We start from the raw sequence: 13,929 nt of genomic DNA, 5'->3' as shown, positions 1-13,929 counted from the left end.
TGATATTTGGTTATTGTGGAGGAAAAATTGGTGGTAGGTACATGGGAGGTTACAAACAAAAACACGAGGCATTTAACCTCAGAGGAAATAAAAAATTTTGCAAGAAAGGAAGTCATAGCATAGTATATAGCTTAGTTGTGAATAGTGTTTACATATTTATAATAATGCAGTTATTGAGTATTTAATATTTTATTGAGAAGTTGGGGGAAGAGGAAGTGGGAGTGTTTGGGTGCTACAAGAGAGTTAAAACCAAATATTTTCAACACAGTAAGTCAACAGTGTCTAAAATTGGTAAGTCAGGAATTGTCAATGTAAGCATGCCATTTAGAATTATGGAGGGATTATCACAAGAAATTGCTTAAAGTGCCTAAAGGTAGTTGCTTTTGTGGAATGACGCTCTGGGATCAGAGGCTGCTGTTTTTATTAGGAGCCTTTTAGTACTATATGTTTTGTTTTTTTAAACTATATACATCTTTTACTTTAATTAAAAAAATTTAAGAAGAAAAGGAAACTAGGGTGGTGATATTTATGTTTTCCACTTAATCAAGCAGTGTAATCTTTTTTTTTTTTTTGAGACAGAGTCTTGCTCTGTCTCCCAGGCTGGAGTGCAGTGGCATGATCTCGGCTCACGGAGATGTAACCTCCGTCTTCCGGGTTCAAGTGATTCTCTTACCTCAGACTCCCGAGTTGCTGGGATTACCTGCTCCCTCCTCCACATCCGGCTAATTTTTGTATTTTAGTAGAAATGGGGTTTCAACATGTTGGCCAGGCTGGTCTTGAACTCCTGACCTCAAGTGATCCTCCCGCCTCCACCTCCCGAAATGATGGTATTGCAGGCATGAGCTACCACACCTGGGTAAGCAATTTCTTGATTAGAAATGAAAGAAGACCATTTTTACTGCCCCATGTGTAAAAGAGCTCACTTGGAATTGCTGGAGTAGATAATCACTGTGACCCACCTCTGCCTTGGGAAGGTGTTCATCAAATATTAGTACTGTTGTGAGTCAGACATAGTTCTAGGCATTAGGGGTAAAAACAAAACAGAAAGACAGTATTCTTATATTTTTATTCTCATCGAAACAATACAGAAATAAAGAAAAATAGTTGTAAAGCCTTTTCCCTGAGCTAAATAACACTGTAAGTTTCTTTGGAAACTGGATAGACCAGTATTGTTTATTTATTTCCCCCCTCTACTTCTCTGCTGGCTTTTCAATAATTGGTTTAAATTTGGCTGGAGCAGTACAGTGTTTTGGTGATGAAGAGGAAAGTGTTCAGGATCTTCAGGACACTGACATTGCATCGTGATTCTTCTTGAACATCCCCTCTGTGGCTATAATCCTCGGTGCCTAAGTGAGCCCTCACTTGTATGGCCAGGTTGGGGAGAGACCGGCATAATCTTTCTATTAGTCACTTCCTGGCAGGACATTCATATCCTTGTACGGTTCTTAGAAGAACTTAATAGCTAAATGGTACTAATAATAGCTACTGATATATACTTTACAAAACTCTTAACATCTGTCATCTTTTTCTTGTACATCTATGAGATATTCCAGTTTTACACAGTGAAAGGGTTTACATGACTTATGCAAGTGCACATTGGTAGGTGACAGAACTAGAAGTTGAATTAGTCTCTTGACTTAATCTTTTTTTTTTTTGCGATGGAGTCTTGCTCTGCCACCCAGGGTGGAGTGCAGTGGTGCTATCTCGGCTCACTGCAAGCTCCGCCTCCTGGGTTCACGCCATTCTCCTGCCTCAGCCTCCTGAGAAGCTGGGACTACAGGTGCCTGCCACCTCTCCCTGGCTAATTTTTTGTATTTTTAGTAGAGACAGGGTTTCACCATGTTAGCCAGGATGGTCTCGATCTCCTGACCTCGTGATCCGCCCGCCTCGGCCTCCCAAAGTGCTGGGATTACAGGGATGAGCCACCGCGCCTGGCCCTCTTGACTTAATCTTGAACTCATTTGCCTATCCAACTATCTTTCCTTAAAATACTCTGGGAAGTGATTTCTACCTTGAGTACCAAACATCATTGATCTTCCTTATTTCATTCTCTCTTCAGGTTAATTCATGTGGCTTTCAAACACAAATCAAACTTTCTTTAATAAAGAAGGAGCCATTTTTTATTGCTTATTTTAGCTCCCTGTTGTTTATTTCCTTAAGTCTAAATTCCTGTGCCTACTTTTTAGGATTTTTCATAATCTGGTGTTAGTCTGCCTATCCAGCATTATCTTTAATTGTCTCCTGTTCCCTAATTTAAATCAGGCAAATCTGTTTTCTCAAAGTATTTAAGCACAGACTCATTCCTGTTTCCTATCTTTAGCTTATAGTTTCTCTTCTTCATTCTGTTCTTTGGGGATCCACCTAAGGCTTCCCTGATAACTGTAATTATCAATAAGTGCTTCCATTCTGACTGCCTATATCACTGTCTGTACCATACATGTTTGCTATTTCATTGTAATGCAGCATTATATACTGTCTTTCAGTGCTCTCTAATTGTTTACACATGTATAAAATAACTGGAATTTAAGTCCTCTGACACGAGAAACCAGATCTCTCACATATACCTAAAACAATGCTTGAGCGTGTGCCAGATATTCTTTAAATGCTAGTTATTCCAATAAGTATACCTGTTACTGGATGTATTAGTCCATTTTCACACTGCTATAAAGACACTACCTGAGATTAGGTAATTTATAAAGAAAGGAAGGTTTTTTTTTGTTTGTTTGTGCTTTTTTGAGATGGAGTCTCGCACTGTCACCTGGGCTGGAGTGCAGTGGCATGATCTCAGCTCACTGCAACCTCTGCCTCCTGGGTTCAAGCGATTCTCCTGCCTCAGCCTCCCGAGTAGCTGGGATTACAGGTGCCTGCCACCATGCCCAGCTAATTTTTTGTAATTTTAGTAGAGACGGGGTTTCATCATGTTGGCCAGGCTGGTCTCGAACTCCTGACCTTGTGATTCACCCACCTCAGCCTCCCAAAGTGCAAGAAAGGAAGTTTAATTGACTCACAGTTTGGCATGGCTTGGGAAAGCCTCAGGAAACTTACAGTCATGGCATAAGGTGAAGGGGAAGCAAGCACCTTCTTCACAAGGTGACGAGAGAGAGAGCACATGCAGGGGGAACTGCTGTTTTTAAAACTATCAGATCTAGGCCACGTGCGGTGTCTCATGCCTGTAATCCCAGCACTTTGGGAGGTCGAGGCGGGCAGATCACTTGAGGTCAAGAATTGGAGACGAGGCTGGCCAACGTGGTGAAGCCCCATCTCTATTAAAAATACAAAAATTAGCTGGGCGTGATGGCTCATGCCTGTAGTCCCAGCTACTCTGGAGGCTGAGGCAAGAGAATCGCTAGAACCTGGGAGGCGGAGGTTTCAGTGAGTCGAGATTGTGCCACTGCACTCCAGCCTGGGTGACAGAGCCAGACTCCGTCTCAAAACAAAAAAACCCCATCAGATCTTGTGAGAACTCCCTCACTATCACGAGACCAGCATGGGGAAACCAGACCATGATCCAGTCACCTCCCACTGGGTCCCTCCCTCGACATGTGGGGACTACAATTTGAGATGAGATTTGAGTGGGGGCACAGAGCCAGACCATATCCCTGGACATGTGGCAGAGTTCACTGGTAATGATGGTGGTCCAAGTGGATAAGAGATTTTCTGAAAATGCGTCTGTGTCTGTTTTCATCGAGAATGTACATAATAATGATTTTTACACTCCTTTCTTCTCTACTTCTGTTTTGGTGATAGGCAGTCGATGATGTGAAGAAAGGTTACATCAAAGCAGAAGAAAAGTCCTATCAATTACAGAAGCTATACGAACAAAGAAAAATGGTCATGGTAAGTTTATGTCCCCATAATCCCTTTATAAAATGTCCCTTCCTACCTTTAAAACGTATAGTCCTAGTCATTTTTGAAAGGATTACAACCTGGTTAGTGGCTTAACTAATTTTAAAAAAGGAGGGGAGTAGGGACCTTGATGCAAAGTCCATTGTGTTTCTCCATTTAACACACAAAGATCTTGAATTACTGTATATTGGTACGTAATTTTATTATTATTTTGGGGGGTGGGGTGGGGGAGGGACAGAGTCTTGCTCTGTTGCCCAGGCTGAAGTGCAGTGTCACGATCTAGGCTCACTGCAACCTTTGCCTCCTGGGTTCAAGTGATTCTCCTGCCTCAGCTTCCCGAGTAGCTGGGACTACAGGCATGTGCCACCACACCCAGCTCATTTTTGTATTTGTAGTAGAGACAGGGTTTTGCCATGTTGGCCAGGCTGGTCTCGAACTCTTGACCTCAGGTGATCCACCTGCCTCGACCTCCCAAAGTGCTGGGATTACAGGACTGAGCCACTGAGCCTGGCCCATAATTTTATTATTAATAATAACTATTTTTTGGTTAAAAAATGCTAAAACAAAAGTTGTGTAAAACATTACAATAGGATATAGATAAGATTGTATAAGACCTGATATTTAGCTTTTTAACATTAGGAATTATTTTAGTCATGATTTAGCAATAGCAAAATCATTTGTTTTTACAGCTTCCATTTCTGCAGTCGCTTAAACATTTATGCTCCGTAGTGCTCTTGGTTAGTATATCATCCTAGAATTGTGCTATTTGATTCAATAGCTACTAGACTCATGTAGGTATTTAAATATAAATTTAAATTCATTTAAATTAAATGCAATTTAAAATTCAGTTCTCTAGCTGCTCTAGCCACATTTCAATGCTAAGCAGCCATATGTGCACAGTGAATAGCTAGCATATTGGACTGTGCAGGTATAGAACATTTTCATCATCACTGAAAGTTTTGCCGAACAGGGCTGCCTAGAGTATTCCTTAAATGGCTTTAAATTCATTTTCAATTTGTATCTGCCATAGATACAGGGATGGAAATTGTCAAAAATAAAATTAGTAAAGAACACATAAAAATTTCTACTCATTATAACATTTTAAAATTTCTCTCTTGGCAGATTCACATGCAGTCGAAGTTTTTTCAATTATACATGCTTCTCAACTTACGATGGGGTTACATCCCAATAAACATATCTTAAGTTGAAAATATTAAATCAAAAATGCATTTAATACACCTAACCTACCAAACGTTATAGCTTAGCCTAGCCTATCTTAAATGTGATCAGAACACATATTACCCTACAGTCAGGCAACATCATCTAACACAAAGCCCATTTTAGAATAAAGTTATTTAAACTGTTTTTTTTTTTTTGAGACTGAGTCTTGCTGTGTCACCCCAGCTGGAGTGCAGCGGTGTGATCTCAGCTCACTGCAACCTCCGCCTCCCGGGCTCAAGCGATTCTCCTGCCTCAGCCTCTCGAGTAGCTGGGACTATAGGCATCCAACACCACGCTTGGCTAAGTTTTGTATTTTTAGTAGAGATGGGGTTTCACCGTGTTGGCCAGGCTGGTCTCGAACTCCAGACCTTGAGTGAACCGCTTGCCTCAGCCTCCCAAAGTGCTGGAATTACAGGCGTAAGCTACCGTGCCAGGCCTAAAGTTATTTAAAGTTTTGAACAAAAATTTGAGATACTTGTAAAGACAGCAGAAAAGTTAAAAAAAAAAATTGAAGTACAATGTCTACTGCACACACATTGCTTTCACACCATCATAAAGTCAAAAAAGCATTAAGTTAACCATTGTAAGTTAGTGACCGTCTGTATCATTTTCATTCTTTAGTAGTGATTCTGATAGGTCATTTGAATTCTTTTGTACCTTCTGTGTACTTTTCAGGAGAGAATATTGATTCATGTACATTAATTGGGTTGGAATAAGAATGCAAACAGCTGCGGGGCACGGTGGCTCACACCTGTAATCACAGCACTTTGGGAGGCTGAGGCGGGTGGATCACCTGAGGTCAGGAGTTCGAGACCAGCCTGGCCAACATGGTGAAACTCCATCTGTACTAAAAATGCAAAAAGTAGCTGGGCGTGGTAGCATGTGCCCGTAATCCCTGCTACTCAGGAGGCTGAGGCCAGAGAATCGCTTGAACCCGGGAGGCGGAGGTTGCAGTGAGCCAAGATTGCAACACTGCACTTCAGCCTGGAAAACACAGTAAGACTCCGTCTCAACAACAACAACAACAAAAAATGCAAACCAGTCAGCCATTGAACTTAGCCTGTAATCTTATATCTAGCTAAGTTAGTTATTTTAATCATTTACGTGATGAAAAGTAATAAATCTCTATACCTTAGAAAATTGCCGAAGATCAGGGAGCCATCTTACCAATGTTCTACCTATCAGCAGGCTGACATAGAAAATGCAAAATCTTTTAAATGTAATTAAATCTTGGCAGAATTTTGGTTAGGAGAATTTTGCTATGTGTGAGACAGAATTTTAAAACATGACTTCCACCTGTTCTTTAAGATAATGGCATTGTCTTCTATATATTAATGCATGATTCTGACCAATACATTTGCATCTTTTTGGTGAAAAGGGCCAAATACTAACAGGCCATCAACTTCTGCAGTAATCCTTTGCCTTTGCTAAAGCCAACAGAGTTTTCTTGTTTCTGTAAAGTTAATAGAATCAAAATAATTTCATAAGGTCTTCTGATAATACCAGTGTGGAATACATCTGTTTCTTTGCATTTATAGTACTCCAAACACATTATCTTTCCATCTATATATTCAACAGAACATATTTGTTGAGTACCAAGTACATGCCAGGCACAGTGCAAGGTGTGAGAGAAATACATAGGTTTGCATTGTGCTCTGGCAAAATATAGACAATCTGAATTTAATAAACACAGTAATCTATTATGAAGTCATTTTTAGACTTGTTTATATTTTGTAATCACCCAGGTAAAAACTCAAGTATAGTCGATAGACAGATATGTTTCCCCATGGTCTTTTGCCATTGTGTATAAAATATGCTTAAACATTTGTGGAATTAGATTGTCTTGAAAACCTAGTGCCAACATATTTCTGTGTACTAGCCACATGATAATGATAGTCAGATTTTGAAGAAAGGCTCATCAAAGTTTGAATTTTATAAGTATAATATGTATTCAAGTATCAGTGTTCAAAGGCATTAGCCTAGCCAATATTAGGTCATGGTCAATACATTGAAACTTCTCACATGGGCCTTCTGAGCCCATAGGTCCTGATGCCATTAACCATAGCAACTAAGTGTGGTGAACAGGCCTACGATTAGGCCAGGTCACTACAATTAGTAGTTGTCACATCACTGTGAGAACTGCAGCAACACAATGAACTTCTCAGTTTTAGTTTCTTTTCTGTAAAATGGGGATATTCCGATTATCAGCTATGAAGTAGAATCTTGACAAAATACACCAAGATTCTTGGAAGATAAATAAGCTTTGTGTAAGTTCCCCTGTCCTCCAAATCTTCAAATACAGAAGGGAGCTCACGTCTGTGCATAGTTTATAATACCCAGTGTGATCAAAAACATTTTTGTTTTTTACTTACTTACAAAGTTAGACTGAATCTCAAATTTGGATGGATGAGAATATAATATACAAGAAACAATGTTTTCTATTCTCTTCCTTCCTCCCTCCCTCCCTTTCTGTCTCCTCACACAAACAGTAGACATGTGTAAATTATGCTTTTCTTATGTTGAAGTGGCCTGATTTTGCCCTTGTTGAACAGATAAATAAAGAGCTTTTGTGTTTCTCTACATAATTTGTATTGATTTCACACAAGGCAGCATGTATGTCAGTTTTTCTCAAAGTGTGGTCTCCAGTCTACTTACATGGAAGACACTTTTGAAGCTGCTTAAAATGCAGATTTCTAGACGCCACCCCACATTTACTAAGCCAGAATCTCTGGGGGTAGGACCTAGGGAACTTTATTTTTAAAAAGCACAGTGGTGATTCTGGAACGTTAGGTGCTTCAGAATCACTACTCTGATTCTGGTTTTGGGAGAGTTGGCTCTTGAAGTTCCTCTCAGTCCCTTACTTCTATTTTGGACCTGGTTTGACCCTTAGCAGGTTGTTTGGGAGAACAGAGAGTTCTCTGGAGTGGACCTTGACCCGTTCACCTAAAGTGTTCTGCTCTGTTAAACATTGAGTCTCTGCTTTAAAAACTGTCGGCCTGGCGCGGTGGCTCACGCCTATAATCCCAGCACTTTGGGAGGCCGAGGCGGGCAGATCATGAGGTCAGGAGATCGAAACCATCCTGGCTAACATGGTGAAACCTCGTCTCGACTAAAACTACAAAAAATTAGCCGGGCGTGGTGGCGGGCGCCTGTAGTCCCAGCTACTCAGGAGACTGGGGCAGGAGAATGGCGTGAACCCAGGAGGCGGAGCTTGCAGTGAGCCGAGATCGCGCCGCTGCACTCCAGCCTGGGCGACGGAGCGGAGTCTGTCTCAAAAAAAAACAAAAAAAACAAACTGCCCTATGTCTGTATTTATTTGTCTTGCTGAATATTGAACATTTATAAAATATCCTGTACTATACCTGTCCAATTCTCTGGCTTAAATGGGCCACTTTCTACATGATACATGAATAAAGGCAGATAATTCGGGATACATATTTAGTTACTCAAAACTTAAAGTGAAAACTAAGGGAACCTGTGTCCTTGGTGAGACAACAGAGTAAAGTCTCACTGGGAGACAGGGTGGTCAGAGAGACTCAGGTTGGGTAGTATTTATCAACTTGAAGTGGGAAGTCCCTGAAAGGAGAATGGGCAGGATGATTTGGTGTTTTAAATACCAAATACCCTTTTAAATATCCTTATGTAAACATACTTAAAAGCAAAAATTCAGTGAGGCGCGGTGGCTTACGCCTGTAATCCCAGCACTTTGGGAGGCCAAGGCAGGCAGATCACGAGGTCGGGAGTTCGAGACCAGCCTGGCCAGCATGGTGAAACCCCGTCTCTACTAAAAGTACAAAAAATTGCTGGGTGTGGGGGTGCACACCTATAGTCCCAGCTACTCAGGAGGCTGAGGCGGGAGAATTGCTTGAACCCGGGAGGCGGAGGTTGCAGTGAGCTGAGATCATGCCACTGCACTCCAGCCTGGGCAACAGAGTGAGACTCCGTCTCAAAAAGAAAAAAAAAAAAATTCACCTGTTTTTACGAATTTTTGATTTATATAAAAAAATTTTTGTAACTTATTTTAGGTTCAGGGACACGTGCAGGTTTGTTACATAGATAAACTGCATGTCATGGGAGTTTGGTGTACAGATTATTTTGTCACCCAGGTAGTAAGCATGATACTACCTGGGTGTTTTTTCTGATCCTCTCCTGTAAAATTTTAAATGTTTCTTCTTTGAGGCTTTGTGCAAGCCCAAGAATGTAGAGACTGCCCACTTAATGCTGATAAATACTGCCCAATCTGAGCTCTCTGAAAACCTTGTCTTCCAATGAGACTTTACCTTTATCGGCTCACCAAGGGCACAGGTGCCCTTAGTTTTCACTTGGGTTATTTTTAGAGCTTATGCCATTAAGAAGTCCCCTGAAGGTCTTTTGCTTTCAAGGACTACATTCTTGAATACGGAGGGATAAATTAGTCTTTTGATTCAGAGGGGATGGAGAGGGCACGTATTATGTGCCTGACTGGTCTAGGCACTTTATATGAAGTCTCATTATCTCCTTATAACAACCCTGCAGGTATTATTCCTACTTTACAGAGAAGTGAAGTCTGAGAGATTAAGATTCTTACCTAAGATGACGTAGTTTCTCAGAAGTGGAACTAGAATTTGAAAATGTGATTTGAACCCATTTTTGTCAGGCTCCAGTGCATATATTTTTCCCTGCATCAGGGAAGACAGGATAGCAGCAATGTCTTTTATTTCCAGATGGCGGAAGAGAAGACCCCAGGTAGAGTAACTTACTCAAGGTCACAAAGAGAGAGTTTAAGATACTCAGAGCTCCATGCTTCTTCTGATCTCTTTTCCCAAATCCCTGCCTTTGTCGGCATGCTTCTCTCTTTTTAAAAGATCTATTATAGTAAAAGTCCCAATTAGAGATTGTGGCAGAAATATTTGTCAAAACAGTAGTGGTACCTCTCAACGAAGAGAACTCTCAACAGATATGCTGTATGTAATCCTATTTTGTTAAAGGACATGAGTAGTACTAGTTTCAAGGGTCAACAACACCCACTGGCATTTACAGAGGTGTTAAGTGTCCTGGAGCAGAATTGCTGCTTATCGAGCATGTAAAGTTTCTGATGACTATGTTAGGAAGATGGCTTGGATTGAGTGCCAGAGGCCTGGTTGCTAGGCTGTTCTTTTTCTTTTAACATTTTATTGTATCTATATATACTTTTTTTTTTTGAGATGGAGTCTCAGTCTGTTGCCCAGGCAGGCTGGAGTGCAGTGGCACAATCCCGGCTCACTGCAGCCTCCACCTTCCAGGTTCAAGCAATTCTTCTGCCTCAGCCTCTCATGTAGCTGGGATTACAGATGCATGCCACTATGCATGGCTAATTTTTGTATTTTTAGTAAAAATGGGATTTCACCATGTTGGCCAGGCTGGTCTCGAACTCCTGACCTCAGGTGATCTGCCTGCCTTGGCCTCCCAAAGTGCTGGGATTACAGGCATGAGCCACCACACCCAGCTGTATAAATTTTTAAATACATAAAGAAGTTGGAAGAAAAATACAATTAATCCCCATGTATCCATTACCCAGCTTCGATAGCCTTCGACTTTCTGCCATTCATGTTGCCTCTATCTCACTCACATGCTTTTTTCCCCTCAGGAGATTTGTTTGTTTGTTTTACTGTCACTGACTTGAAGCTCACCCCAGGAATTTTTAAAAGTAATTTCCAGATACTTTAAAATTTTTTTTTTAGCTGTCATTTATTAAATGCCTAATTATGGCTGAGTACTATGTTAAATATCTTTTTTGTTTTTATTTCTTGTTTTGAGACAGGTCACTTATTTTGAGATTGCAGTGGTGCAGTCTCAGCCAGGCTGGAGTACAGTGGTTCCATCATAGCCTTGACCTCCTGGGCTCAAGCAATCCTCCCACCTCACCCTCCCAAGTAGCTAGGACTACAGGTGCCCGGCAAATTTTTTTTGTTTGTTTTTTTTTGTAGAGATGGGGTTTCACTATATTGCCTAGGCTGGTCTCTAACTCCTGGGTTCAAGTGATCCTCCCACCTCAGCCTCCCAAAGTGTTGGGATTACAAGTGTGAGCCACCATGCCCAGCCAAATACTCTGTATTTAATGCTCACAAATCACACTGTGGTTTAGATGCTATTATTATTTCCCATTTATGGAAGAGGAAACTGAGGCACCTGGGATTAAGTAATTTGCCTGCCTTAAAGTAACTTGCGCAAGGTTGCACAGTTAGGAAGTAATGGAACTAATGGGGCCAGGATTCAAGCCCAGGGTAGTCTGGGCCTCTTCCTCACTCCTCTGTGTTTCAGGCATTGCTGTTTATTATAACCCCAGAAGAGTTCTGTTCTATACCACCCACCCCTGTCATATTTACCAAAGTATAGGAGTCAGAGATTTATTTTGTTTATAGTGCCAATGGCAGGATTAAGCAGTATCCATGTTTATCACTGATCTAGGAAGGACAATAAAAAAGAGAAAGTGAAATAGAAGGTGGTATGTGCCTATAGTCCCAGCTACTCAGGAGGCTGAGGTAGGAGAATAGCGTGAACCCAGGAGGTGGAGCTTGCAGTGAGCCGAGATGTGCCACTGCACTCCAGCCTGGGTGACAGAGCCAGACTCTGTCTCAAAAAAAAAAAAAAGAGAAATATTTACTCTCTTTCTTAATTGTAAGGATAGATTAGATGCCCATCCCTTGATTACAATGAAAATAGAGGATCAGACTAAACAGAATTGTGAGACCCCTTCTAGCCCTGTGAGTCCTGGTTATAGTATATCTTCTGGTTTTCATCTGTGTATCTTTTTGTTTTTCTGGTTTTTTTTTTTTTTCCTTGAGACAGAGTCTTGCTCTGTCTCCCAGGCTGGAGTGCAGTGGTGCAATCTCAGCTCACTGCAACCTCTGCCTCCTGGGTTCAAGCGATTCTCCTGCCTCAGCCTTCCGAGTAGCTGGAATTACAGGCATGTGCCACCACGCTTGGCTAATTTTTTGTATTTTTAGGTATTTGAGGCTGCAGTGAGACATGGTCATGCCACTGCACTCCATCGAGATGGGGTTTCACTGTGTTAGCCAGGATGGTCTTGATTTCCTGACCTCGTGATCCACCCGCCTCGGCCTCTCAAAGTGTTGGGATTACTGGCGTGAGCCACCGCGCCTGGCCTGTATCTTTTTGAAGTAGAGAAAGGAGGGTTAGAAGTATGAAGGTGTTGTTTCCTTACTTATGGCAAAAAAAAAAAAAAAAAGTAGAAGTTGAAAGTGGGATAAAGAATTGCTAGCCAGGCACGGTGGCTCATGCCTGTAACCCTTGCACTTTCAGTGGCTGAGGTGGGAGGATTAGTTGAGCCCAGGAGTTCAAGACCAGCATGGGTAACATAGGGAGACCCTGTCTCTATAGAAAATCAGAAAATTAGCTGGGTATGGTGGTGTGTGCCTGTGGTCCCAGCTACTTGGAAGGCTGAGGCAGGAGGATCACTGGAGGCTAAGGTGGGAGGATTGCTTGAGCCCTGGAGGTTGAGGTTTCAGTGAGCCAAGGTCATGCTACTGCATTCCAGCCTAAGTGACAGAGCAAGACCTGGTCTCAAAAAAGAAAAAGAAAAGAATTGTCTCAGAGTCCTTTCCCAACTTAGAGATGGGTGTGAGACCAGAGGCCAGGTCTTCAGGTTGTTGGGTGAGAATACTCTTTGTTCTTTTTCTTGCACCACATCTCAATAGCTCTTTATTGTGTTTAATACCATAGTAATCCTGTTTCCTGTTTCTCCTTCCTTTTTTTTTTTTTTTTTTTTTTTTTTTAGTACCTCAACATGCTAAGGACTTGTGAGGGCTACAATGAAATCATCTTTCCCCACTGTGCCTGTGACTCCAGGAGGAAGGGGCACGTTATCACAGCCATCAGCATTACGCACTTTAAACTGCATGCCTGCACTGAAGAAGGACAGCTGGAGGTGAGTTTTCAGCATAGGGCTCTGGCTACGAGGATTGGAGATACTTTGATGCTCACTTGCTTGTGACGTTTTAATTCCATTTTAGGGGGAAATGAAATCAAAACTGTATTTTGACTGGGGCAAATAAACAGGCATGGAATCCACACTGATCCTCAACTTCATTGGCTGCTTCCACTGATTTGTATTCTTCTATCACAGTCCTTTCTCTGAAGCGATGCAGACATCCGTTCATTTCTCTTCTGTCTCCTGGTTCAGAACCCCCTACCTCAGTTCCCCAGCACTCTGAAACACAGACTGTACCTTACTCCCTTGTCTTGGTTGTCCAGAACCAGGTAATTGCATTTGAATGGGATGAGATGCAGCGATGGGACACAGATGAAGAAGGGATGGCCTTCTGTTTCGAATATGCACGAGGAGAGAAGAAGCCCCGATGGGTTAAAATCTTCACGCCATATGTGAGTGCAATTTGGGGAAAGTAACTGGGACTTAGTTTGTTTTTTTGTTTTTTTCCAGCTAAATGCATAAATGGAGAGAGAGATAGAGCTAGTAGTTGTCTTGAGATCTGAACCTGTTTGAATCCTGGAGCCCCCAGATTCATCCTGTTTTTGCTTTAGGCCTGACTGGAATTGGCAATTTCCTATGCCACTTGTCTCGTAGTTACCACTAGAAGGAGCTAGAGAATAGTGGATGAACCAGGCCTGGGTTTTATGGTACTTGTCAGGGTTTTTCTCTAGACTGAGTTTGGAAGATGGGATGACTGGGGACAGGAGTTCAAAGGCACAGTCCTGAGATGCCTGCTCTTGAGAAGTTAGTGAGTGTTATCACCTTTTTTTTCAGTTCAATTACATGCATGAGTGCTTCGAGAGGGTGTTCTGCGAGCTCAAGTGGAGAAAAGAGGTAATTCTGAACAGTCCTTGAATTGACCTTTTCATCTTTTTGTTTCTTTAAAATTTATA

General features: G+C 41.7%; 1 protein-coding gene across 3 annotated transcripts in view; it reads left to right on the top strand.

The window, feature by feature from the left end:
* The window catches only part of SNX27 (sorting nexin 27), an 88,478-nt gene that overhangs the window by 69,041 nt on the left and 5,508 nt on the right, over positions 1-13,929 (top strand). For all 3 annotated transcript variants that reach the window (XM_055359078.2, XM_055359067.2, XM_055359096.2), the window contains exons 8-11: positions 3,748-3,837; positions 12,824-12,973; positions 13,300-13,428; positions 13,811-13,870. In XM_055359078.2, the coding sequence (XP_055215053.1) occupies positions 3,748-3,837; positions 12,824-12,973; positions 13,300-13,428; positions 13,811-13,870 (429 nt within the window). The remainder of the gene's footprint in view (positions 1-3,747; positions 3,838-12,823; positions 12,974-13,299; positions 13,429-13,810; positions 13,871-13,929) is intronic.

Source organism: Gorilla gorilla, chromosome 1, assembly GCF_029281585.2.
Source record: "Gorilla gorilla gorilla isolate KB3781 chromosome 1, NHGRI_mGorGor1-v2.1_pri, whole genome shotgun sequence".
NCBI lineage: Eukaryota > Metazoa > Chordata > Mammalia > Primates > Hominidae > Gorilla > Gorilla gorilla.
This window is presented reverse-complemented; position numbering and strand designations above follow the sequence as displayed.